Here is a 27,364-nt window from a genome sequence, read left to right as displayed (position 1 = left end):
CAACTGTCAATTGAGTTGGAGGCAGTACGATACTTGGTATGCTGGGATACTTTGATACTCGATACCAGGCGATTTGAAGCGATGCCACTGGTGACGACTTAACGAGAACTCGAGGTGATCCTCCAAGCGATCCTCCATCTAAAATCAGAGATCCCCCGAAGATCCCTCTACTTCCATTTCCAATCCGATTCGATTGAGGAATCGCAAATGGCTTGCTAAATTGGCTCAACTGGCTGGGTGGGTTAGTCGTTGGTTTGTTGGCTTGTTGGACTGTTCGATTGAACCATCAATGTCTCATCAAAATGCACTCTTGGTTTTTGGTGGTGCTGCGGTTGGCAGTTGGCCCGTCGTTTCGGCTCCCCAGAAAACACATTCGGTACAAGTTTACAATTTCATTTTCGGCCAATGCGAAATCCAAAACCGATAATAATAGAGTTTCCCCCCCGGTTTTGACCATGGCTAATGGGGTTACTACACTGAGGCAAAAAATAATTTAAGGAACAATTTTGTTCGAAAATTTAACTAACTAAAATAAGAACAAACGTTCTTAAACAAAGAAATAAATCTTAAATAAGGAAAAAAACATTATTAAATGAAGAAAAAATGTTCTTAAATAAAGACAAAACTCATATTAAAATAAGAAAATCTTTATTATTTAAAAAAATCGTTCTTAAAAAAAATAAAAATGATCTTATTTTTCTTGATTTAAGAACATTCCCTCCTAATTAAATAACAATCGTTCTCATTTTCATTTGGCCATTTATTTGAGATTTAGACTGCTTTTTTCTCTGTACAACTGGTGAGGCAATCTGAAAACAGAACAATGTCCAAAAGCTGATGGCTAATTTCTGTTTTTGTTTGTTATTAATTTCTGGCCTGGCCCCTCGAAATGTTGGCCCATTGATTGGCAGCCGTTTTGAGCTGATTGGGGAAATTAGCATGGATTTTTGGCGCAGTTTTTACCTCAGATTAGAATGGTTTCTCCCATTGTTACAGATTTACCCCGAATAAAACACATTTAGGCTTACTCTTTAGTTTGGTAATTTATTGAGTTGAAATTCTCTTTTCAAATAATTATATTTCAGATATATATTTTTAGGTCTTTAAGCTCTGGTTTGGCATTAAAACTAAGTAGTAGGCAACTCAATGGAGGAGGAGTCCATCGATTAGGTAACCCAATCCAAACCCGATCCTAAGTCTTTGATGTGATGAGCCAGGCTCAGTTGTTGAAAGGCCCTTTTCTCCACTCCTTTGGCATTGGCATAAGATAAATGTTTTTTGGGGACGACTTACGAGCTAAGAGTATTTTGAGCAGGATACAGGATATCCGATGGATATATATTGATACATAGATATGTTATTTGAGCACACTGTCCTGGGGAAAGTCTTACCGACTAGTGACTAGAGACTAAGGCATAAGAGGAGACATATATGAGTATGGGATGCAGTCTTTTAAGGATCCTCATCCCATTCCGAGGTCCTTCATCAGGTGCTGCCTGATCACCTGACCCTCCTCCTCGGCAAGGAGTTGAGCTGTCACCGTGTTGACCAGGTTGAAGGCGATCCCAAAGGCACTGAACAAGCACCAAACGCCCAGGGCCAGCCAGCGGAGGGGGCGTGGTCGGAGGCCACCATCCAGCTGCCGGAGGAGCAGCAGACCCACACTGATTCCCGCCAGAGCTCCGGTCATGTGGGCGATATAGGAGACCGAGGGTCGCGTCTGCAGTTGCTGCATTGCCAGTTCTCGGGAGTATAAGGCATAGCCAAGATCGCAAAAGACTGAAAAGAAAGGAAATAATAAAATTATTAAAATGGGAATCTAATAACAGGACAATTAACAGATGCTTTATTTTAAGTTATATTTTAAACTGTAGTAAATCCGTTATTTTATATTTAATTTAACTATTTTTGCCAAATTTTAATTTAATTTCAGGCATTGTAGTTATCTTTAATTTAAAATATAGAAATATAAAATTTAACAAATATTGTAAGCCTTTTTTTTTAAAGTTAAATAATGCTTAAAATAAATTTCACATATATTTTCTAGCTTTAGTAAAATATTTTAAAATTAAATCGTGCTATTTAATTTGTTTTCTATTAACTTTTTGCGTTCTAAATAAAGCTTTTTAATTTTCCTAAGCACGCAATTTTTAATTTTTAAGTTTAGTTATCTTACCAAAAACAATCACCGCCATTAGCTGAAAAACTCCATGTCGCATTTGGCCAAAGTTGAGCAAAAGACTCGCCAGTTGGGCGGCCAGTAGGGCATATACTCCCCCACTAGCACCCACCAGATAAACCTCCGAGTCCACCACCGAAGTTCCCAGAGATCCAGCCAAAACGCCAGCCATGTAAATCACACCCGTTCTCAGCGATCCATGTACCAACTCCAAGGGAACTCCGAATAGCAGCTGGGTGAGAACGTTGTAACCCAAATGGAGCCAACTGGCATGAAGCAGGGCATAGCTGAGGAATCTCCAGAGCTGGAGACGCTGGTCAGGACGATAGACCAGAAGGGAATCCTCTGGTGAATCAGCTCCCACGCACAGAAATACAAGAAGCTGTGGGGTTATAAAAGAATTAAAGAATGTATAAATAACTAAATAATATTGCTATATTAAATATAATTATAAACTTAATAAAATAAGTTAAAATCTCTGAATCCAATATATGTATATGTATAGCATAATTGTTAGGATAGGATGTAAAATCCATAAGAACATTTTTAAGGTAGTTTAAAATACTTCTCAGTTTTATTTAGTTATTATTTGTAAATACATCCTTAAACTCCATAGTAATAACATCATAGATACATATATCAATATAAAATAAATGCCAAAATCAGTTTAAATTAGTAAATAAATTTAAAGTATATTCTTTAGAATTATTCAGTAATTATTTCTGTACCTTTAAAAACTTTAATCCCAACTCTAGAGATCTATAAAAATAAATTTAGATTAAAATGGCAAACTGTCTCGAAACACTTAACTTTTTATGACTAAGCAAACAAAGCTTCCACATCCCAAGCAACCTTTTGCATAAATCTCTCTTATCCCGAACTAGTTCCGAACCACTTCAAGAGCAGGGCTTTTATGGGGGAACCCCCATACCCAGGATAAAGGAGGGAAGCAATAAAATCATCAAGCCCGCACAGCCGAGACAGCTTTCCTGGAGGAGAAGGGGTGGCCAGAGCAACCCCCAAAGGCGCAGACTGCCAGCAGACAGCGACGAGACGTCGCCATCAATTCCTTTTCCTTCCCTTTTCCCTATATATGTATATTCCCCATTATTTCCCCCACTGAATCCCAACCCAAATCGCCCCTTTTTCTGTGGCCCGGCGGCGTCCAGTCTGTGTGGTGTGCAAAAAGCCAGACGCGGAAAACAAATCGTAGACGTGTTGGATTTTTCGCACGCACTCTGTATCCCTATCCCTTCTGCTATATAACCAGAAAGGCCCCCCTTTTTTTTCCCTCCTCACGCCCCTCACTTATGCTACTCGTATATCCTTTAACCGGAAGCCAACTTCCATTTACAAATGCATTGGGTTTGGGTTTCGCCAGAGGAACTCTAAGTATTCTGTGTGTGTGGCCCTGTCGGCAATTTGTTTGCCTCAAAAGTCAATTGCTCGACCAGATCTCCGATGTTTGTGGGTGGCATGGGTGGAGGTAGAGGAAATACTTGGGGGGGATTCTGAAATATGATACGGCATCTTTGTTATGGCCAAACAAACAACCCTCTTCGCTGGCCATCCCGTTTAATTTGAGATACAAAACGCGATTCAGACGTGACTGTAAGATGCTGTGGGGCATTCTGGCTGTAAATACTTGGGTGTGGGGCTAAATGTAATGAAAATTGGACTAAAGCTGAATGGAAAATGTGCAAAAACCTATAGAAATTGCCTTATAGGGTTGATTACTATTTTTTATAAGATGTAATTCAACCTGAAATTGAGGTTATTGATTTTTTCTGGAATATTTAAGACCAAAAGTAAATTTAAAAAATATATAAGATAAAAGACTGAGATTAAATCGTATTATAAGTAATTACCAAGACCTTTATCAGCCATCACAAGAGATCAGGGGATAGATGTAAGCCCAATTCCAATATGTTGGCTATCCCAAGGGTTGCTGGGCAACTTCTACTATATAAGCCAACAATTAAACCGAACCAGAATGTTGTGCTTTTATATGCGATGTCATGGAAACCTCATGGCCCAACCTTTGAGGCCACCCCCAAATGTGGCTTTTATGACCCTCAATCAACCCTCGTAATCGCATTAAAAAGCGGTCACATTTTGGCGCCCGACGTGGGGCTTTAGCTTGGTATGTGTGTACTCACCTCCAAGAGCGAGACGAGGATAATGAAAAAGGGTGGAATCCACTTGGAAGTCGTGGTAGCAATCCCCTCAAGATGTTTCGCCTTGTGATTCCCCCAATCCGGGGCACTACTTTTGGATGCTGCTGCTCCGGATGCCCGGTGCACTGGATGATGCACTGGATGCTGCACCGCCATCAGCTGGTCACAGCAGACGCCCAGCACCAGTCCGGATTTCGACGAAGACGGAGCCGTCGGCATTTGCAGAACGGTACTGGGCGGCATCTCCTCCTCCTCCTGCTCCACCACCACCTCCTCCCTTTGGCTGCGGGGTCTATTTTTGGGGCGTCTGCCTTGTGACGGTGCCCCACTTAGCAGGAGCAGCTGAGGCGGCTTCTGTCATGGTGAGATGAGCGGAATGCTGTCTGGCCCCGGCGACGGCCTTCTGGAAGGAAGGGGAAGAGTGATCACTTGAATAAAATATTTAGATTGAATTTATAGGATTTTATTTAAATGGGAAAAATTACTAGAACCACCCTAAGATATTTTTTAAAGAATTTTTAATGTTTTTGTTATGATTATGATGACAAACATAAACTAAAAGTAATTAATTAAAATTTTAAATAATTTTTTTTAATCTGTCGATTAAATGTCATATAACGTATACTTCCTCTATTTGGGACCACTGTTTCATTGTAAAAATGAAAAAAAATATCAGTTCCTTTTTACTACCATTTTCTCTCAGTGCCAACGGGGATTACGCGGTGCTGACTATGGCCAAATTAGCTCAAGGTTGTCTCTCTTTCTGCGACTGTCTCCGGCTTTGACGACAACTGCAGCGCAATTTCTCCCCGACGCGTCTCTCGATTTGGCAGACGACGACATTCGACATCGCCAGAGGCGCCATCATTCAGGTCTATATCCCCCGGGTGCCCCCTTTCTCCTCCTTTGTGTCGCCCCCCCTTTTAATGGCCCTAGACGGCCATAAAAGAGTCAAGAATTTATTTCTTTTTTTTGCACTCACAAGAAATTTATTTCCGCTGCGGCAGCACCAAAGAAAAGAAGGCCAAAATGCAACCCCGAAAGTGCTCGAACTTGAGATTAAGACGGAATTCCGAATTCTTAGCAGGGAGGAAGGAGTCGAAAAAAAAGAAACGCCAAAAGGCATTTTTGCAATAAGCCAGGGATACAAAGCCCTTCGAAGCTATGATCATAAATCTTCAAATTAAATGTTGCATAAAAAGAACACTCAGGGAAAAAATTGTTCTGATTGTGTCTGAAAACGTGTCTGTTTGAGTCTCAAAAATAGCTTTATACCGTTTGGTATCATTATAAGAATTTATGGTATTATTTTAAGAACGGATTTTTAAGACCGCTGTTCTTACTCTAAGAACAAAACGTACTTAAATTTAAATTTATTTTTAGTACATAAATAAATTTCTTTGAATGCTCCTGTAAGCATTCTGCCATGGAAGGAAATAATAAGGCCATAGCCCAGGGGCCAAGGTGCTGGATTCTGGTATTATTTTGTGTTTGGGGGTACGAGGTTCAATTCCCGCTCACAACGCAACTTTTTTTTTTTTTTTAATTAGTAAATTAACAACTTAACTTTTTAAATACATTTTTGTTCTTAAAGTTATTAAGGAAATATTAATTGAAATACATTTGAAAAACTTTTTACTTACTTTGACTTGTCCGGTTTTTGAACCGGGGTCCTCTCGCATCAGAGGCAGACGCCTTACCAACTGGGCCATCGCACCGTGCTTCGCGCGCGTGCATAAGTTCAACTTAAATCTAAATTTACTGGTCTTAAATCAATACCCTTTGGTATCAATATAAGAATATGGTCTTAAAAAAATAAAAGAACAAAACGGTAGTAATGTAAGAAATTCGGTCTTAGATTTTTTCGGTCTTTTTTTTCTGGGTGAAATGTATGGTAAGAACTAATAGAGCTGGCCGTACATCAAACACATTGTTAGACTTTTTACCAAAAAAAACCTTTTACATATGGTGGAAAAAAATCTAAAATGAAATTCTAGTTATGTGGCCTTATATTTCAGTACTTTTTTTATAAGCATAAAATAATAAACTTATTTCAATTATAATACATAAAACTAATTTTATTGTTAAGATTAAAATAGAACTTCTGTTATTTCAAGTTTCTTTTTAAATATAAAAAAAACTTCATTAAAAGTTTAACATATATTCCAACCGAAGAATGTATCTGCTGATGTGAAAACCAAGGACTAATTCAATTTAATGGGCTCCTTGTTTCGAGTAGACAGCAAATAACTCGCAGGCTGACTAATCTAAAAGAACCAGTGGGCTTTGGGCCCGAGGGCTAACTACTTTATGTGCATGTTTTGGTTTCGGCTAGTTTATAGTGTTTTTGGTTTATTTTCAAAGGGCTTTCGGTTCTGAGTTTCCATGGCGTGTCCTTTTCGGTTTGGTTTTCGGTTCGTTTCAGTTCTGTTGTGGTGCGGTGCAGTTGCTCTTGGTAATGAGTTTTAATGGTGATTACCTGTGGCCCCGAACAACTGGGATAGTGGAAGGTCCTGTCGTGTCCTGTTCCCAGTTCCCTGTTCCCTGCTATGTGTTTCCAAAGCGAAAAACTTGTTTCGCAGACGGAAGTGTTGCTCTTGGTCTGCCCCTTAATGATCCTGGCGCACAACTGGCAAACCGGTTAATGGATCCGAAATATTGGGGGGCGAAAGAAAGGAAGGCAGGCAGGCGCATGCCAAAAACTGTAAAAATATCGACAGGTGTATCCTTAATGTCCTTAAACATCGATTCCTGGCTGCTTTGGGCCGGTTTGTTCAACTTGGTCTGCTGCTTTCAGCTTTTTCAGCTCAGTTCAGTTCTGTGTTTTGTCCTTGGCACGCAACTTGTTCGTGTGCAGGACACTGAAACGCACAATATCCTTGAAACAAACATCCAACTTCCTCTGTGCCGGTGTCGGTTCATTTTCCTCCCCACACTTCCCTTTTGGGACCCTGTGTGTTTGCCTTCCTGCTTGGCTCATTTGGCAAAAGGCAAAAATCGAAGTTCAACTCGCCGTTGAAGTTGATTATGCAAGCCAACCTCCTTTGGAGCTAGCAATGGTTTTTCATATCCCCTCTTTACACAGAAAATAAAATATTAATGGGAAGGTTATTCAAAGGGTTTATTACCAATTAAAAAGGGTACTTACGAAATATATGAAAAATATTATTGGTCTAATGGAAAGCATCGAAAAGTCCTTTACTTATCCAACTATTCTATTTACATATATAAAATTATTCAAATCAACGCAAAGCCTAAAGAAGTAAAGGTTCAGCATCCGAATGTGTTACTAAAAATTAAAACCTAAAATATAAAATATTTTAAATTTGTTTTTTTTCTCCTATTCATTTTTTTAAGTTTATAATTTTTTTATTTTTGTTATGTTTTATCAAACTTTTTAAAATGATTGTATAAAATGGCACCGCCCTCAATTTGCAATTAAATGTTTTACCTTTAAACCTTAAACCCCATCGCCTCTATTTGCTTAAAAAGTGGGTGGTAATTGGTTTATTCAATCTATTTTTCCAGTGACCTGCTCCTTGAGCTGCTGTTCTAGATTTCCCCCTAGTCGACCGCATTTTGTGTTTGCATTGGGCAAACATTTCATTTACATAATGCTGACTATTTGTGTTTGCATTATTTGCCTGCCATTCCATTCCTTTGCCCCAAGTACTTTTTCCTAAGGTTATCAAATATGTGTGCGTTTTTTAGCTATTTTCCTTTATTGATTTATGCGCTTCAATGGGCCAGCTAAATTGGCTCGAAACACACGTTTTTGGAATTTTTTCCACAACTCCTGGGAAAGATTTCCCTCCTGAGTAAATAGTTAGTTGCAATTGCAAGTTGGCAAGCGAAAGGGCGAGAGACAAAAACAAATTTAATTACTGAAGCCGCAGGGTGCATAAAGCCACCCAAAAGAAATAGTGAGAGAGAAATGAAATGTACGGGAAAAAATACATAATTACAACGCGGCTTAAATGCCTTTGGGTCGAGAGCAAAAGTTATGGAAAACGAGTTGAGATGGCAGCTCCCTCGAGTTTCAGTGGGCGGGTCGAAAAAAGTGAAAGAATAACGAAGAAAGTTACGTTAACAAAACGCAACAACAAATGAACTGCAAGCAACAACAACAAGACGAACATGAACTACCAACAATGACGAGAAAATTATTATAAAACTATAATTGAAAAATGTTTACCAGGTGGGTGGCGCTTATGTCGGCGGGATGGTGGGATCAAAGAAAAAGTTATGGGAGCTTACACAGAAGAAATGAATATACAAATCAACCATTTTGATCAAAAATCATTGAATCATTTTAATTTCATTTAAATCAAAATTAAAAAAGTAATACGCAAGTAAAAAAGTTAACAAATTTTTTTTAAAATAATAAGATTTGGGTCACCAGTTTAAAAAAATGTAATTTTTTTTACAAAATAGTAAAATATATTAACTTATTAAAATATACCAACTCATTATAAACGATGTGAATTTAATTCAGTTTGTTTTAAGTTCGAATTTTACCCTTGAAAGGTCATGCTGAAAAATCGGGGTCACCTTTTGGTTTTTTATTTCAGGATCAAGAACGAAACTTCTATATCGGTACAAAACCGATTTAGTTGCTGATAAAAATCACCCATTAACTAAGTACTTTAAAGGTCACCCATGCGAGCTTTCACTGTACCCGTAACTCTGGGAAAGGTTTTCACTTTTTTTAATTTTTTCAAAGGTTTCTTTTCGCATTTGAAGCGTTATGAAAGATGTTCATGGAAAGCCCAAAAGGGGGATAGTTTAGTTAGTGGAAGGGGGGGGGGTTGGGAGGCTTTGACGCCCAAAGTCTTAGTTGGTTTCACAATAAAATTCCGACAATTGAAGCGAATGCGATTAAAAGTCGCGCACGCCATCACAGAAGAAATGCGGCAGGGGTGGGGTTGGAAAAAAGTTAGGGAGGGGGAGAAAGGGGGGTCTGACGATGAGGGGGCATTTGGAGCATCGCGATAGCCGGCGACTTGAAATTCTCAAGCCGCCGAGAAACTGAGAAACAACGGCCCACGCAGGCTTCAAAGTTCATTTCCATTTCCATTCGGGTTGCATGTCAAGTTGCACTGGGCAAAAGGAGTGAAGAGTGCAGAATGTGGGAAGCACGCTAGCCCCATCTCACTCCCTCCCCGATATTGCCCTCTCGCTTCCTCGCACTCCAATAGATGGTCTTTCTCTTTGCTTTCAATTTAATTGTAATTTCTTTTGTGTTTATTGCGTTTTTGTGTGTCTGCTGCTTACGTTTTAATTTCATTAACTTGTGTTTACTGTGTGAAACACTTGCCCTTACTCGGACCCCCCTTTCTGCCCCCTTTGGACCGCCTCTGGGCCATAAAACGCTCAACATAAAACTTAAACCACAAGAGCTTTTGTTGTTGCTTGCACAATTTCAACAGAAGAATGAATGGAGCAGAAGCTGCTCTTGATGTCGAGCCGAGATTTCGGAGATTTAGAACAGCCAACGGAACGGAATTTCAAAGCTGCCCAATTCGCTGGTGGTCTAAAAGTGAAATAGAGCCATGATTAGATGGGAAAGTATGGAAATAAAAAGAACGAGAAGCTGTAAAAAAAATTTCCCACAGCAATCATTACTAAACATTTTATTTTTAAAAAAAAAATATAAAAAATTTAACCATATTTCCCATACCGGGAATTGAACCCGGGCCTTCCGGGTGAGAGCCGGATATCCTAACCACTAGACAATATGGGATGTGACTGTACTTTTCATACAGGTGATCAAGAGCATAGAAAATCTTCGAAAAAACGTTTGAATTTTTTATTATTCGTATTTTTATATTATTAAATACGTTCCTTTGGATATAAAATCTTATTCTCCTGTGAATACTTTTTTTAATATCTTGAAAAAAAAAATTAAAATCGTAAAAAAAAAGTTGAACTATACTTCCCATACCGGGAATTGAACCCGGGCCTTCCGGGTGAGAGCCGGATATCCTAACCACTAGACAATATGGGATGTGACTGTACTTATCATACAGGTGATTAAGAACATAGGTAATACCTATTTATAGATTAAAGATCTTCCAAAAACATTGGAATTTCATATATTTCGTATTTTTACAGATGTTGTTCAATGATAAACTTAAAAAACAAATAGTTTCCTTTAGATAATACTTTTTTAATACAATAAAAATAAAAATAAAAATGTAAAAAAAATTTGAACCACATTTCCCATACCGGGAATTGAACCCGGGCCTTCCGGGTGAGAGCCGGATATCCTAACCACTAGACAATATGGGATGTGACTGTACTTTTCATTCAGGTAATCAAGAACCTAGGTAAGACTTAATTATAGATAAGAGATCTTCAAAAAACATTAGCATTTTTCATTAATTTGTACCGATTTTGTATTTTGATTAACTTTAATAACAAATATTTTCCTTTAGATATTAAATTAAATTAAAAATAAAGAATTATATATTATAAAAAAAAAATCGAACCATATTTCCCATACCGGGAATTGAACCCGGGCCTTCCGGGTGAGAGCCGGATATCCTAACCACTAGACAATATGGGATATGAATACGTGGCGCGTCAAACGCCAGCTTCAGTCGTGCGACTGAATAGTTTGCTTTTGTTTTTGGAGATTTATTTTGATCGACGTTTATAAATAACCACTGAATCACAGATCGCTACGCAGAAAATCCAAGCACGATGACGAATGTAAATTACCTATGGATGTGATCGGATCGGATTGAAATGGAATGCAAAGCGCTGGCATATGCTTATAATTCTGCCAGTCTGTGTGATCTGTGGAAAACCGCAATGTAACCCTTTTCGCTTTTCTTCGTTGGTCTGCGTCTCCCTGCTTAAGTATTTATGTCTTTTCGTATATTTCTACGACTTCGCGTCAATGCACAAATCAGTTAACGTCCGGCAGACGACAAGGGACAGTGGACGGTGGATGGTGGAGGATGGGTGGACAGTGGACAGACTTAATCACCTGCAGCGACAAAGACACCACCGACCGAACCACCTGAACCACCTGACCACTGCTGTTGTTGTTGCTGCCTAAACAAGTGCACCGGGTATCCATGTTTATTTTACGGTTCAACGATTATTACCAGTTATTGTCTAATGCAACCGTAAAAGGGGCCACCGAAGGGGGAAGGTGGGAGAGGTCACACGCCCCACTACCACCACTGAAAGCAAAAACAAAAAAAAAAGACAGAAAAAAACAACGAGGCAGACGGCGAACAGCAACCACAAGCAGCAGACCAACGACAGACAGAATCGAGGGGATTCGCGGGAAGAGGGGAACTCTGGACAACTTTGGGACTGCGACTGCAGTAGGTGTTGCCTGCAACCACCGATGGTGCAAGGTCCAAGTGGGTGAGAGTGCACTTAAAGAAAATTAGTATAGAATTTTTCAAATAATAATTGGTAATAAAATACCAAGGTGATTTGGAAGCTAATATGTTCTAAAATGTGAAAAAAACGCTTGTGAATTATAAGAACACAACAAATGAAGCTTATGAAATACAAACGTGGTAACTAAAATGTTTAAAGAGGTGAAAAAAGAACTTGGGAATTATAAGAACACAACAAAGCAAAAAAAGAAGGTTATGAAATACAATCTTGAAAACTAAAATGTTTTAAGATGCGAAAAAAGCTTATGGAATACAAATTATTATTTTAGTAGCATTTTAGTAATAGTTTAGTAATCATTGGTAATCATTTAGTAATAGTTTAGTAATACTAAAAACTACATTAGTTGAAATTAAAGAAGTGGATGAGTATTTTTAAGGAATTACATTTTTCAAGAATATTCTTACTTTGTTTTTACAAAAATATGAATGTAAATAATTTGTAATTTTTTATTTGGACATATAAAAATACATCTCAAAATAAAAAAAATTAAAATACTACAATTTTTCTCTCTGCATTGGCTTGTAGCTGTGTAGGTTGTTCTTGTGGTCCCTGCTCATTTCGCTATCAATATTTCAAACACGTTCCAAACTTTTGCCTTTTTCAGAAGGTAGTAGAGTCCAGTCCGCAGAAATGGAGGGCGAAGGGGGCGGTTCAAAACGGAAGTTCACACGGAAATATAGGAAAATACAAGAATAATAATAAAACGAAAAACGAAATATAAAAGCCAGACAAGCATAATGCTCATACGTATAGTAAAGTACATACATTTATATAATCAAAACGGAACAACCAAAAAAAAATATGTGGAAAAAATGAATCACGCAAACAGCCAAAGCAGATCGAATCGGGGTGGCTAAAGTTTCATTCAGCTTGGAAATTGAACATTCCCAGATATATAATAGCCAGATATATAAACAGTCCGAAAGGGGGAGGCCAATTTCGTAATATGGCAACTAAAACGACGAAATGAAAATGAAAACTACAGCCGAAAACCAAAGACGTAGAGCGAAGTATTTGCGGAATGCCAGGAAATGACAAACACTTTGGCATGAGGCCACAGTGGAGATTGTCAAGGAGAATCTAAATAAAGGGGGGATTAGTGTGGAAGTGGTTGCTGGGCAGACGATGACATATCAATAAATTAAGCACGCAGCCGATTAAAGTGCGTGGCCCAGCGAGACAAAGTCTAGACGAAGGAGAATCCAATTAAACACCCACATACAGGGAGAAAAAAATGTTATAAATATTTATTTATATTTTATAAAAATTATTTGAACTAGTATTATTTTTTCTTATGATATAATTGGTATAAAATTAGTTTAAGGTTTAATTTTAAGGCAGGGTTGCATTTAAAAACAAAATTAAAAGTAAGAAAAAGACAAAAAAAAGTGAATTCAAAGAAGAATCTGCGTGTGCCCAATGCAAGATAGCCGTGTAACCGCAGTCGCTTTGCTTATTAGTTTTAATGTGAATAATTGTATTTAAATAATTTTCTTACCATGCTCATATCCCAAAAGAACCTCTAAATTCACAGATACTTTTTCGTATGGCCAGCAGATGGCATTCTGAGATCATTCTGAGCTTGATTTATGGCTTGAGAATTTCTAATAAACATCTATGGAAATTGCAGCACGAACTGAGCAGCGATGCTCTCGACACTGTGATAATTAACTTCCAAGCTAAAGATACAAAGATACAAATATCGCTGAGCAGGTCAATTGCTGCCTCTCCCCCCTCTTTCTCTTTTTTTTTTCTCTCCACTTTTCAGCTGATTGTGTCGAGTGAAGCAATTTAATGCAAAAGCCATCAATTAACCCGCTTTTACCGGCGAGATACAAAAGTATCTTTCGCCGCTCGCCGAACGGTTCGAGAATTGCTAGCGCTGAGATGCAACGATTTGCACGTAGTTCCGTTAGCTAATTGGATGCTGATCTGCCTCCGATGATTCCCAATCAGGAAGGAAACTCTCCGCGGAAATTGCCCTGCCAATGGAACATTGACCCAGGGCAGGAATTTTCATTCCCCACTTGTTTGCCGGCCCCATGAATAATTAATTTATGGTTTTTTCTCATTGTAAATCATAACAATTAATGTGGCTTTAAATGGTCAGAAAAAAGGGAGTAGTTAAGGGGGAGTACCAACATGACCATTGCCAAAGGCGAGCAGCAACATCAAAAGGCAATTATGCTCCCCCAATCCGCAAGCCGGGCAGTGAAAAATGTTAATAAGAAAACAGCGCAAAGAAAAGCGGGCCAGAATTCGCACGGTAATGGAAATGAAAATGGAAATGGCTTGACAAGCCTTTTGTTCTCGCGTTTTTTCCACTCTGGTTTCTGGAAAGACAAATAAAAGAGGCGAAAAAAAACCACAGATTGCCAAGAAAGGAAGATAGGAAGAATGGAAGGAAGGAAGCATTTGGGGGAGAAAAACACAAGAAGCCATGAGGAATGCTCTAAAATGAGACAGCTTAAATTGGTGCTTAAATAGTTCTTATTCAAACAAGCAAGCCTAAAGATCTAGAGTTCTATTATCTGGGAAACTTGGGTAAAAGAGTGATATGTGCTTTTTTCTTGGGAAAAATCTGTTTAAGGTTTAATGCTGGGATACTACGGAATATTTCTTATAAAGAGCTAGCTATATATTAACAAAGAACTTTATTATACCCTTGTAGAGGGTATTATAATTTCAGTCAGATGTTTGCAACGCAGTGAAGGAGACGTTTCCGACCACATAAAGTATATATATTCTTGATCAGCACCAATAGCCGAGTCTATCTAGCCATGTCCGTCTGTCCGTCTGTCCGTCTGTCCGTCGGTCCGTCTGTCCGTCTGTCCGTCTGTCCGTTTCTATGCGAACTAGTCTCTCAGTTTTAAAGCTATCGCGATGAAACTTTCCCGAAAGTCTTCTTTCTATTGCAGGTAGTACATATGTCGAAGCGAGCCGGATCTGACCACTATATCTTAAGGCTCCCATAGAAATATTCAAACATATATAAGAAAATTCTTGTTAATTTGTAGGAAGTAGGCGTTTTAATTCTTGCCTACTTAAAAACAAAATTCAAAAATAGGAACACTGAATCTGGAATCCCTGGAACTGCACCGAGTGAGTATTACTTTATCTGCAAGGGTATATAAGCTTCGGCTGGCCGAAGGTAGCTTCCTTTCTTGTTGAATTTATTATTTAATTTAATTTAATTTATAAAGAGCTAGCTATATATTAACAAAGAACTTTATTGAATTTATTATTTCATTTAATCAAAATGTTACAACAGATATAAACACCATTTAATTAAATTCCTTTTTTTGATTAACAAGCAAAAACTTGGTTAAAGAAGTCATCTTTTTTTTAATATTATTAAATAAATATTTTTAGGCAGATAAAAATATTTAATTATTAAAAAAAAACCTAAAACATGAACATGATAATACGAAATATAAACAAAATCAATTTTATAACCACAAATCAAAATATAAACAGTAATTATAAAATTAAATTAAATTATTATTATACATTATCTTAGTATTTTAACACAATTAATCCATCTTCTTAAAATCATTTTTTTCTAATTACCTAGAATACCTAATCTAAATAAATAAGTTAAATATATTTTTCTAGGGCTTTTCCAATAAAACTTTGCCTTCGATTTCCCTAGCGATTTCACCGCTGGTCAAGTTTTCCCAAGCTAATGTGCGATCCATATTTCGTGCGACTTTCCACGAGCCGAGAAAATCGCGGGCATATGTACATAGAGGTATAAGGCAAAAGCGGCGTCATTAATGGGTTCAATAGCTGAGGCGAAGTCGGTGCAAATGTGGTTCACACCCGGATTTTCCCCCCTTGGCCGCCCTTTTAGGAGCTCAATGAACTGGACTCTGCCCCGCCCCGATTATCACATTTCGATTAGCGAAGACGAAGACTGCGGAGACTCCAAGCTCGCTGCCTGCTGACCTGCCAACTGGCGTTCATAACCACATTAGCACCGCTGGCGCTGCCCTCGAACCGCCGATGACCCACCTGCCCCGCCCCCTTGTCCCCTTTGCCCACCGGGATATATCTATATATTATATATACACCGATCTACATTCGCTTCCTCGACATTCACCCAACAACAACTCGGGTTTAACTTTGTTGCCCGTTCCGCCCCTTTACCGCCTCTTCTTCTTCTACCTTGGACGAAAGCGGCGCCTATAGATAGACCCCCCTCGCACCTGCCACTCCCCCTTTCACTCCCCTTTTCTTGGCGTGGTAATTATTCGCGCTCAGGTGAGTACGCGAGTCTGCAAAGCGTAACTTGTAGCTTGTAGATACAACCACGTATCTCTTCGCACGCATCTACATATGGAAAACCATGGGCATGGGCCGAGGCTGGAAACTGTGAAAAGCGCTAGAGATGATCAGGTTTATAAACAGGTGGGTTTTGGAATAGTACAATAGCAGAAAATATATTCCGAATACCAAAAATGCTATTGATCCGAGCTATTTATCTTATTTTTTCGAAAATGCATACTGTAAGAATCTCTTTTTGGATCTTCCAACATTCTGATAAGCATACCTATACCCAAAAAAATATGGATATGAAACCTAGATCGATTTTACATTGTGTAATATCAATTTTAACTTGAAATGGGGCCAGGTAAATTTGATGTGGTCAAAATTAATATTTAATGTAAAAACCATATGGATTTTTTTTGTGTGTATAAAAATTAAATTATTATATTAAACTATAGGTATATAAATTATATTATAATATTATATTAAGTATAAGAAATCACATCTTATTTTATCAAGAAATACGCAATCGGTAATGTAAATATTTTAAACTACAAAATTTAAAATTCTTTGAAATTTTTGAGTTGGGGATTTTATAAAATTCTTTTAAAATATGTTTGGCATTTCCCGTTACTCGTTCTTAACTTATCTTTAACCGTGAGTCACGTGACCATCGCCTTTGTAGATGGACAAAAGTTAATCACCGTTGCCGTTTAGCTCACTGAGCTTGTTGTTGGGGCTCCAGTTGGATCTCTCGTCTGGGAGCTGGAGCCACATATACTACATACTACACTACATATAAACCATAGCTGTTTGCCTCGCATAGTTTACATTTTATAAGTTAATTGAGTTAACTGTGCAACGCTCTCACTTTGTGGTCATTTGCAGATGCAGATTGGCTTTGGTATCCGCCAGATACGTGTACTTATGTATCTGCAAGTGCATCTATCTATCGGTTGCCAGTTCTGATCATTGGGAGCAACTATCTCTGGGTGGTCAGCATCCACATCCCTCGACGAGAATACTGTTTTAATTATATAAATACTTTTCACCTTTTTGTCGGCGTTTGTAAATCTGCATAATTCGTGTTGCGGTTGAAAACATTAAAATTAAACAAAAACCAACAGAAGAAAAAAAAACGGAAAACCCAACAATTTTTGCTGTTTAATTGCCAGAATATTTCATTTCACATATATATAGTTTTCTATGCATTTTTTCTTTTTGTGCTATTTGTCGGACATTTCTGTGTTTTTCTCGATTTTGGTTTTTCAGCTTTGCTGTTTTCCTTTTTTTGTTTGTCTGACGTTCTTTTCAGGTTTTTCACATTTTGTCAATGCAAAATAATAACCCAAATAGCGGTGATAACTCTTTGTAAACGATTTGCGTTCGGTTTGTCCGTGATTTTTGCTTAATTCCATCATAAATACTACATGACAAAAGTGCGTTGCATTGGATCAAATAGTTTCAAAATTTAACAAAAAAAATGGTAAAGCAGATTAACATGGAAAATAATTTAATGAAATAAAAATATCATCATGTTATAATATATCGAATTGGTTACTATTTTTTATGGCACTTTTTAGAAAACTAAAACCCATTCAGTTTATTGAATTATATGGGTAATTTAACTATAAATATGAAGTGAAATTTTAACCAGCTCAGATTTATTTAATTAAATTCTTGAACAATCTTTTGTTGGCAAATATTTTTCACATGAGAGTGTCAGATTTTACTAGTGCAAATAGGAAATACCCCTTAACCGTGACAACCTCGTCATAACACTCTATTCCAAAGCAAAAGGCATTTATACAAATTGTGTCAATAGCTTAGCTTTGATAGTTATCAACCAACTTCAATTGCTGACGTCAAAGACTTTGGCCCACGCTTCGTGAGAAACTTGTTTTGGGGGCCCCTCCAAATTCCCCTCATATTTTCTTATCGTTGCGGATTTCAGGTGTTCGCATTGCGTGGGCCTGACTCACCTGAAATTCACCTCAACGCAGTTCGGATTGGATTGGTTTAGGTCGGTTCTCTAATAGAATTCGACCCTGGCAAAGTTTCGTTTCACTTTTCGCCAGATTTTTGCATTCTTATTTCTTTTTTTTCTTGAATGCAGTATTAACAGAATTTGTTTGGGACGGTTTAGTGTCATTTCACACGTAAGATGCAGGCCTACAGTGATCAGTCGTTAAAAGAAAAATATTTAGTTCTCAGTTTTCTAATTTTAATCGAACTTTAGTAACTATAAAAACATGCCTATTATTTTCTGGACGTTGAAAGCATAACGAATACTGTTTGACATTGAGGTTTGTAATTAAAACCCGAAATTTGGTAATTATTTGTAGATATAAACTAATTAAAAATTTTTCATAATGTATTCCGAAAGCGCCCTTAAAAATATTTATTCATATCCAAACTTCACAATTTTAAATAATTCTGACATAAAAACTATAAACTCAAATGGTGTGGAATCTAAAACCCATTTTGATTAATAAGCTAAAATGTAATTAATTAAATTATCTGAAATATTTATTATTCTTTCTAAATGGAATTTCTAATTTCGGTGCAGGCACTGTAAATGTATCTGTGGGATGCATTCTTGGCATGTTTGTTTGTGGTTTGCACTGCAGTACTCGCAATTGTTTGCTTTGTTTTTTTTTTGTTTATCGCCAGCTCGCGAATCTTTGTTGTCTTATCTTTTAGCTGCTCTTCTTTCTTTTCTGAACTTTTTCAGATCTCTTTTTCTTTTGTTTTAGTCGCGCGCACGAAATTTTCACCTCCGTCGAACAGCATTGATGAATGAAAAGGGGTGAGGGGGCAGGCGGTTTTTTCAGGTGAGAGGGGCTGAGACAGGTGAAAAAGGGGGGAAATCGCCGATAAGCGATGAGTGTGCGGAGTTCCCTTGGTGGCTGCACTTTTTTCTTTTTATTCTTGTGATTCATATTCCGCAGTTGCAGTCGCATTTGCATTTGCACATTGCGCTGGTTAGGCATTTTTTCCGGCTCGCCCCCCCGCAGCTACGCCTCTGTATTCGGGCACTTGAAGAACCCCCTTTTGTGTTTGGTGTGAAATATTTACGTGTAGACAACATTCTTCCAACTGAAATGCCAGACTAAAAGAAACAAACTTTGTGAGCGAACCCACAAACACTCTCACAGATTTGCAGTTTTCCTTGGCATTTTTACCCACATTTATTTTCGGTGCATTTCCGGCTGCCATTTGCCAGGTTACCTTATCCTACTCCTCATCCATTTTCCTTTACATCACTCCCCCATTAGGTAAATAAGAAAAATACAGGCAAATAATTCTCAAGGAAAATTTTTAGAACTTAAAATAGATTTTATACTATTTTTTACAATTTTCTTTTTTTAACTTTATGTAGGTATTTTGTTTTTATGAAAAATGGGTTAAATAAATATTTATTACACTAAAAAGATAAAACATTTATATACTTTATGCACTCTTTAAACATTAAAAAGTTAACTGAAGCGTATATTTTAAAAAATAAATGTTAGAATTAACCCTTTTTTATTAATAAATATTTGTCACATTTTTAACGTACCTTTTTACTTTAAGACTTATTTTATATAAATCATTTTTTAGTTTCCAAAAATTATTATCAAATTTTTCTTTTTATATTCAGATTTCTATATCAAACAGTATTCGCCGATCTTTCATTTCCATTTTTCACTTTCATTTTTCATGGGGGCACTTTTAATCTAATTTTGATGGACAAAAAAGAGACTGCTCCTCATTAAATAATTACAGCTTCCACAAAACAAACTTCAGTTGCAGTTTTACGAGTTGAAGGCTGTAAAATCCATTTCTTGGCCATCGAAATCCCCCGAGACTTTCGAACCCCTTAACCTCCTTCATCAAGGATATTTTCGGCAAAAAGGAGTTTCCTTCGCTATTCATCTGCGCCTTTACTTTTTGGCATAAACATTTCCTAAACTTTTATCTAATTCAACAAACTGCAGCAGCAGCAACAACAACAAAGGGCCCACAACAACGTCAGCTTCATCCATTTTGCAAGGTTCCCAAGACATTTCCACATTTTCCAAGTCATTGTTCTGGTTGTTATTATTGTTGTGTGCTCCATCTTTGAGCTTTTGTTTTTCTTTATTTATTTTTTACGTTTTTTTCTGATTTTTTTCTTCAGCATTTTCAGCGTGTTTCAACTTGTTAGGCATTCAACTTTTCACATCGTTGCTCTGCTTATTTTTTTGTTTTTCCGCCGCGAAGGTTTTTCCTTCAGTCGCCGCCGAGTGTGTTGGTTTTTTCGGACTTTTCGTTTCGGTTTGGTTTTTTGTGCAACACACTGAAACACACACACGCCACTTGAATTCTTTGTTTTGTTGTTTGTTTCGCCCTGAGACTTTGAGGCGCCTCAGAAAAGGGGGCGTGGCCAGTCGCTGGGTGGGGGTGCAACTTCTGGGGGTGTTGCGACTTCAAATGGTTGCATAATCCGGCAGTTTTTGTGGAATTTATTCAATTTCTTAAGCGTAAAATTCTAAATTATTTCCAGTGATTTTGACAAGTATCATCCATTCTGCTTAAAAAATGTAAAATTTTACATCAGTGTTCAAGTTGATAAAATTAATCTGAAGTCAAAACAGAAAATTTAGACACACAAATATTTTAGATTTTATATCTTTTAATTTTTTAGGTTTATAAAACGAATGATTATAAATTTATTTTTGTAAAGTATCTTGTGGATAATATCTGTATCTTTGTTTAGAAGTTAACAAAATGTTTTCATTTATGGTGAAAAATTAAATAATTTGGGAGTACATACTTTTTATATAAAAATTTAAATTTTATGATAGATTTGATTCGAGAGATATTTTTTGTAGCCACCACATTATTTTATCACATATTGTGCCCTTGGTATTTCGTCTTTCAAAAGCTTGCGAAATATTTTTTGAATTTATTTCGCTGCTCTAGCATAAACTGCACTAATTTATTAGCTCTGATTTGTATGCGTTTCTGCGAGTATCTCAAAGATACCATCTGTATTTCTATCTATGTCTTTGGAGCAGAGTGTGCGTGTGCACCTTGGCCGACAAGACAAACTACAAAACTCTTTGAGCCATTGTCTTTTGCAACAGCTCAACTTGAAATGTCTGCTTAGATTAATGCGAATGCGAGAGGGTCTGACACTAATGAAGGTCAAAGGTGGTCCAAAAGGGCGGAAAAGCGGGGAAAAGGGGGAAAAATGGGGGCTGAAGACAGCTTAGGAATGATTAAACACTATAAACTGTTGACTTTTGCATTGAAATTGCCTTGAGAAAATAAAGAGGGGAGAACACAAATCAGTTGCTGAATTTAATGGCAGTCAGAAGTTTTGGGCCAAATTAAGTTCAGAAGGAAGTGGAGGAGGAAATAAATAGTAATTAAAGTTTTACGAGTTTTACGATGGTAATTTTAATACGCAGCTTAACTTTTGCTTATTCCTTTTGATTCAATATATGACTTAGGAAACTTTTTCCCATATCTCTCTCTCTATCTTTCTCCCTATAACTTTTCCACTTTTCTGCACACAATAACAAAAGAAAAGTAACCCAAAATTCGGGTAAACAAAACTAAGTCATTCAGAAAAATCAGGTCTTTGGGTATTTTTTCCCTTTTTTTGTTTGTTTCGCTATTTTGTTTTAATTTTTTCGGCTTCTGATCTCTGTAAAAAAGCAAACTTGACACATTTAAAAAAACCATATATTACAAACAAAAAACGAACAAGAGACACGAGAAAAATTAAAATGCATTGCGTATGATTTTTTTAAAAATAGCCAACGCATTAATTTTTTCGTATTTTTCATGCACTCGACAATAAATAAAAAACTTAACCGAAGACAAAAGCCCAAGGCATTGTCATTGGGTAGATGATTTATGAATTTGAATCTGATTTTGAGTCTTTTCTGCACTTGATGGAGCAAAACTTTTCCCAGAAAAACCGAGAAAAAAATTTGGAAAGTTAATAAAACAAAAATTCGCATCGATGCGATTGAATGAAATACTTTTTGAGACCGAGTAAATAAATCAAAAAGTAAACAAAAGTGGAGACAATCGAACTTAGTTGGTGGCAAGATGGATGTCCAAACTGGGAGCTTGAAGAACGCCCACAATAAATATGGAACTCTATATACACTTCATAGAGACCCTCAATCGATCGTTGGCCACTCCTGCCTACACGCACCTACCATCCAACCATCCATCCGTTTCCAGACCAAATAACAAAAATACAATAGAAATCGAACAGCCAACCAGTAGCAGTGAGCTGGCCAAGAAGTTGGCCAGAAGTAGCACTTGTCCGAGATCCCACAAAAGATATCGAAAAATGGAGCAGGGCAGCCCACATAGAAAACAAGAAGGAACGCTAAAGTCAAGCAACTCGACTATCAGATACCCATTGGTAAGCTAAAGGGAGTGCGAGGGAGCAAAAAGTAAATCAACTGCTTGCACTGCTTGCATTCTGCTTCCCTTATTTTCTCTTAACTTGTTAGGGATTGGTCCGATTTAAAAATATTCTTCTATATTTCGTTAGTTATAAATAAACACAACTATCCCTGTTACATACTTTCCCACAAATACAATATACCCCTTTACTCTACGAATAAAGGGTATTAAAAGTGGGGGTTTCTGGGAATCTCGGGGGAGACCTTTATAAAAAGTGCTTGCCATTTGCTGACAGCTCGGGCGCAAACGGTTTTTAGTTAAACCCGCGTTTTCGCTCACAAACGTTTTTCCTCTGAAATGGCGCTTATATCCACGTTGCGTATACGCAATGTGTGACTAGTGGGTGGCTGCTGGGTTTCGGTTGCAAAAGGAAATGCAGTCGGCCCATCCCAAAAAAAGGGGGCAACAAATACGGATACCGAACGACTAGCACAGATGTTTTTACAACCCAGAAGATACAAAGCAGACACAGATACTGATGCTGAAGCTGCTGCCGCACTGACAGATGCAGATTTACATGCACTAAGATTTGAGTAGGTGCGGAAAATAGGAAAACTAAATATTATTTTAATAAAATACATAAAGATATAAAATACATATAATATATTAACTACTTGTCGAATTTTACGAGGGCTGTCCGATAAATAACCGACCTCAACGTCAAGATAGCGGCACATCTGAAAAAAAAGTGTCTACTTCAAATTGTGCATATTATAAAAGCTACTCGCCAAAATTTCAGAAATTTATCTTGCGCAATTATCTGTTGACAGTCGTTTTTGTGAGTCTATTTCGGTGATTTCCCCAAAATGGAAAAAATTGAATATCGAGCTGTAATTAAATTTTTATTTTTGAAAGGCAATACGCCTTCACAAATCAAAGATGAGTTGGACTCTGTGTATGGTGACTCTGCACCATCGTTTACCACCGTAAAATTTTGGGCAGCTGAATTTAAACGTGGTCGCAGGAGCTTGGAAGATGATGAACGTCCTGGGCGTCCAAAAACTGTAACCACTAACGATAACATCGCTAAAGTTCATCAATTGGTACTAGACGACCGCCGGATTAAAGTTAGGGAAATAGCTGAGATTATGAAGATGTCAAAAGAACGTGTTTGTCACATATTAAACCAAGATTTGGGCATGAGAAAGCTGTCCGCGCGTTGGGTGCCGCGTTTGCTTACGTTAGACCACAAACGTGCGCGCATGAACATTTCCAGCGCTCTGTTGGCTCAGTTTAGAGGCAATAAGACCGAGTTTTGGCGCCGATTGATAACTGTAGACGAAACTTGGATTCATCATTATACGCCCGAAACAAAAATCCAATCTAAACAGTGGATTGAAAAGGGGGAACCGGCCCCAAAAAAACCCAAAGCTGTGTATTCGGCTGGGAAAGTGATGGCGAGTGTTTTTTGGGACAGCCATGGAATTATTTTTATCGACTATCTCGAAAAAGGAAAAACTATAACAGGAGCATACTACGCATCATTATTGGACAAGCTAAAGGAAGAAATTTCGAAAAATCGGCCACATTTGCAAAAAAAGAAAGTCTTGTTTCACCAAGACAACGCCCCATCTCACACCTCAACAGTCGCCATGGCGAAAATCCACGAATTGCGGTTCGAACTGCTTGACCATCCACCTTATTCACCGGATCTAGCACCAAGCGACTTTTTTTTGTTTCCTCAACTTAAAACTGCGCTCGGCGGCCAGAGATTTTCGTCAAATGAGGAGGCAATCTCTTTCGTGAACTCGTATTTTGCAGACAAAGACGTCAAGTACTATTTGGAAGGGTTGCAGAGATGGGAGCATCGCTGGGAGAAGTGTGTTCAGTTACAAGGAGACTATGTAGAAAAATAAAAAAAAATTTTTTGAAAAAGTCGCGTGCATCATGGTTAGGTCGGTTATTTATCAGACAGCCCTCGTAGTTCATAAATTATTCTATTAAGAAAATACTTTCACATAAAAAAATCGGTATGGCAATTCCTAATACAGAAAAGATTTTTGTTTAAGGTCTTCATTTATAATATCAAATTTCAATGAGAAAATATTAAAAAAAACACAACTACAACTAACTCAATTTATATATTATAAAAACAATAATATTTATAAGGTAAAAGTTTACTTGTAGATTTGTTAAACCAATTTTTCAATAAGAATTTTAGGCTTTGAACATTGTTAATTTGTTTTTAAAGTTTATTTTTTAGTTTCAGAAAAGTTTATATTATTTTTTTCCAGTGCTTACTCTACTCAAATACGTTCAGCTCAGCTTGGTTCAGTTTGGAGTTGAGTTTTGCCAAGTTTTAAGCCGATAGATTTATTTTTTCGAGGGGTTCTTGGGGCTAGGGATCTCCGAGGTTGAGATATAGAAGTGGAGTGGGAGATAGGATCCAAGGCGGGGGTGTGTTATGACTTACCGAAAAGGGGCGAAGAAATGTGTTGACTTTTTTTCAGGACATCCGGGGGTGAAGAGGATTATGTTTACTGGTTGCAGCTTCTTTTTCTCCTTCTATTTCTGTTTCCCGAGATGAAAAGCGACAAGTTACTGCGGCAGTAGATCCGAGCAGTAAATTTGAGTTGGCAGTACGAATGCGATTTTCCTCTGGGGGCTTTTCCACTATTTTCCTCGATTTTCCAGTTAACCGTTAGTCGCGTGTGCTGCCCGCCGGTTGCCTTTACAAAGTACCGTTCACAACTGAGCTCGTTTTTTATGCGGCCCGATACTTTTATAGATTCGCAAAGTGCCGGCCTGGCCAAAACAAAAAAAATACAAAAAACAGAAAAGAAAAGGGGTAGAGGCTCTCTTACCAAAGGGGTTACATTCCGCTGTGTGTTTTATTTTTCACCCCTTTTTCGAAAAGCCGGCTCTTTCTGGCCAAGGTAAGGAACCGCCCCCCTTCGGCCCTTCCAAACCCCCTCTTAAAAAACCCCCTTTTGAACAATAAAGCCAGGTGCAGCAAACATGTTCGAAGTTCGAACGCGTTGCCAAGTTTTCCTTTGTCGTGGCTTTTCGCTTTTGGCCATCCATCCGGTGAACGGTAAAGGTAAAGGTATAGGTGAAACCCTCAAGAATTCGCGTGAGGAAAAGAGAGGGGAAGAGTGTGCAAAGGAGCCAGCTGGCTTTTACCGGCAGCTGCAGGTGCGACAGGGAGAGAAAGAGGAAGAGAGGGAGACGAAGATAAAGATGCAGCCGCCGAAGGATAATTAACAAGTCACTCATTAAGTTAGCACACCCCTCTCCCCAAAAAAAACCATCATTCCACTCAACTCATTTGTAAAACAAGATATTTTTCCTATTTAGTTAATTAACTTAATTATTTCATTAGCGAAACAATTATGTAAAGGTCCAGTTTTAATAATTACATTTTTTTAATAGATCCCTTTGATGTATTGGCAAAATGAATATTCCCCCTTTTATTAAAGAGGGTTATATATTTTATGCTTACATTTTTCTCATTAATTTCGAAATTTTATATATTTTCAGAATCAAATTGAGCATTTCAAATTATTATTTATTTATTTCCTCATTTACCTTTTCCAGATATCAACTCTCTTTTTGAAAATTCCAAAGCCGATTTCTCGCCCAGGCCGAAATAAATCAAATCACTTCGAACTCAGCTGCTGTTTTCGACTTGTTTATTGGGTGCCAAAAGGTGCATCCATCAGATACAAGATACATGGCACAAGATACGGACTACCGGCTACCAGATACTTATTTATGTGGGCTATCTCTGGGGATCTCTGGGGACCACTCATCTCTTTTGTAGCGCGACTTGTTAATATATCGAATACAATTTTTCTGATATGTTTGTGGCCTTTTTTGCTTTCTGAGGTTCTCCCTGCTCAAATGGCAAATAGCAAACATCGAAAGAGCCCGAGATACATTAACAATTGCCGAGAAACATCTTCATCAAATGTGCCTCCTTCTGCTGCCGCTGACAGCTGATGAGGGCCCTCGCACCCTCTCACTCCCACACACTGCCCCTATCTCACTTGCACCCCCTAGCGAATCCTATTTCAATTCGCGCAGATTTCGAGTGCCGAATTAAGTGGCAGTTGAACGGGGGCCTCTGTGTGTTTCCTCTATAGAAAGTAGGGGTGATAAGATCCTAACGGAACTGGATATTACCCTGATTAGCCCGAAGATAACTGATGATTATGATATGGGGGTGCTGTCAGCAAGGCAAGAAAACAGTTAAATTGTGGCCCAATTATTCCCAGTTACAAATAGATTAAAAGGTTATAATATATTTTAAATAAATGGCTCAGATTAAATTATAATTAAATTAAATGTAGATTACAATTAAATGATATATCGTTATAATAATAATTATAATAAACAATAAATTAAATAATAAGTATATATTCTCCAATTAATTAAAATTTTGTTACATTTTTTAAACAAAAACTTATTTATTTTAAGCAGTAAAAATTCGTGTTATAAGCTAAACCCTCAAAAAAAACAGCCTATAATTAATTTCTTGCGCCGCAAATGTTTTTCCAACGCGACCAAAGAAAACACTTTCAATCCAATTCCATTTCGCCCGGTCGTAAAAAATAAAGAAAATACACAAGAAAACATTTGCCCATAAAAATTGCATTGGCTAAAAAGACAATTTTTTAAGTTGTTATTGTTTCGTGTTTTGTGTATATTTTTTCGTCGCTCATTTTCACTCTCGCCCGTTTATTTTCTTTTTTTTCCCCCGTTTTTAACGTGTTTAATTGCCGTCCCTCGGAGCCGCAAAAAAATCAAAAAAATGAAACGAAAACAAAGAAAAAATCATAAAAGCCAAAAATACTACATACAAAAACAAGGTGAAAATATTGCGCAAAGCAAAATATAAAAAATCACAAAAATAACAAAA

At 37.5% G+C, this 27,364-nt stretch overlaps 1 protein-coding gene and 4 non-coding genes across 5 annotated transcripts; all 5 read right to left on the bottom strand.

Annotated features, from left to right (window-relative positions):
• Positions 1–1,091: 1,091 nt before the first annotated feature.
• Positions 1,092–25,179, bottom strand: ru (roughoid). The gene is made up of 4 exons (XM_070215273.1): positions 24,917–25,179; positions 4,339–4,759; positions 2,177–2,561; positions 1,092–1,779 (listed from the first exon to the last, which is right to left on the bottom strand). Exons 2-4 carry the CDS (start codon positions 4,597–4,599, stop codon positions 1,463–1,465), a joined length of 963 nt encoding a protein of 320 aa, XP_070071374.1. The 5' UTR covers positions 4,600–4,759; positions 24,917–25,179; the 3' UTR covers positions 1,092–1,462.
• TRNAE-CUC (transfer RNA glutamic acid (anticodon CUC)) lies at positions 10,028–10,099 on the bottom strand. The gene has a single exon. It is a non-coding gene; the product is annotated as a tRNA-Glu (tRNA).
• Positions 10,292–10,363, bottom strand: TRNAE-CUC (transfer RNA glutamic acid (anticodon CUC)). Its single transcript has one exon. It is a non-coding gene; the product is annotated as a tRNA-Glu (tRNA).
• Positions 10,576–10,647, bottom strand: TRNAE-CUC (transfer RNA glutamic acid (anticodon CUC)). The gene has a single exon. It is a non-coding gene; the product is annotated as a tRNA-Glu (tRNA).
• On the bottom strand, positions 10,853–10,924 carry TRNAE-CUC (transfer RNA glutamic acid (anticodon CUC)). Its single transcript has one exon. It is a non-coding gene; the product is annotated as a tRNA-Glu (tRNA).
• Positions 25,180–27,364: the final 2,185 nt, after the last annotated feature.

Source organism: Drosophila takahashii, chromosome 3L (assembly GCF_030179915.1).
Source record: "Drosophila takahashii strain IR98-3 E-12201 chromosome 3L, DtakHiC1v2, whole genome shotgun sequence".
NCBI lineage: Eukaryota > Metazoa > Arthropoda > Insecta > Diptera > Drosophilidae > Drosophila > Drosophila takahashii.
Note: the sequence above shows the minus strand (reverse complement) of the source record. Positions and strands in the feature narration are given on the sequence as shown.

What these genes read in the sequence shown, in the direction of transcription:
- ru (XM_070215273.1), bottom strand. Translation starts at nt 4,599, where the DNA reads ATGCCGCCCAGTACCGTTCTGCAAATGCCGACGGCTCCGTCTTCGTCG. An exon ending in TCCTCGTCTCGCTCTTGGAG is followed by an intron (nt 2,562 to 4,338) that starts GTGAGTACACAC and finishes ATAACCCCACAG; the next exon opens with CTTCTTGTATTTCTGTGCGT. An exon ending in AATGGCGGTGATTGTTTTTG is followed by an intron (nt 1,780 to 2,176) that starts GTAAGATAACTA and finishes CTTTCTTTTCAG; the next exon opens with TCTTTTGCGATCTTGGCTAT.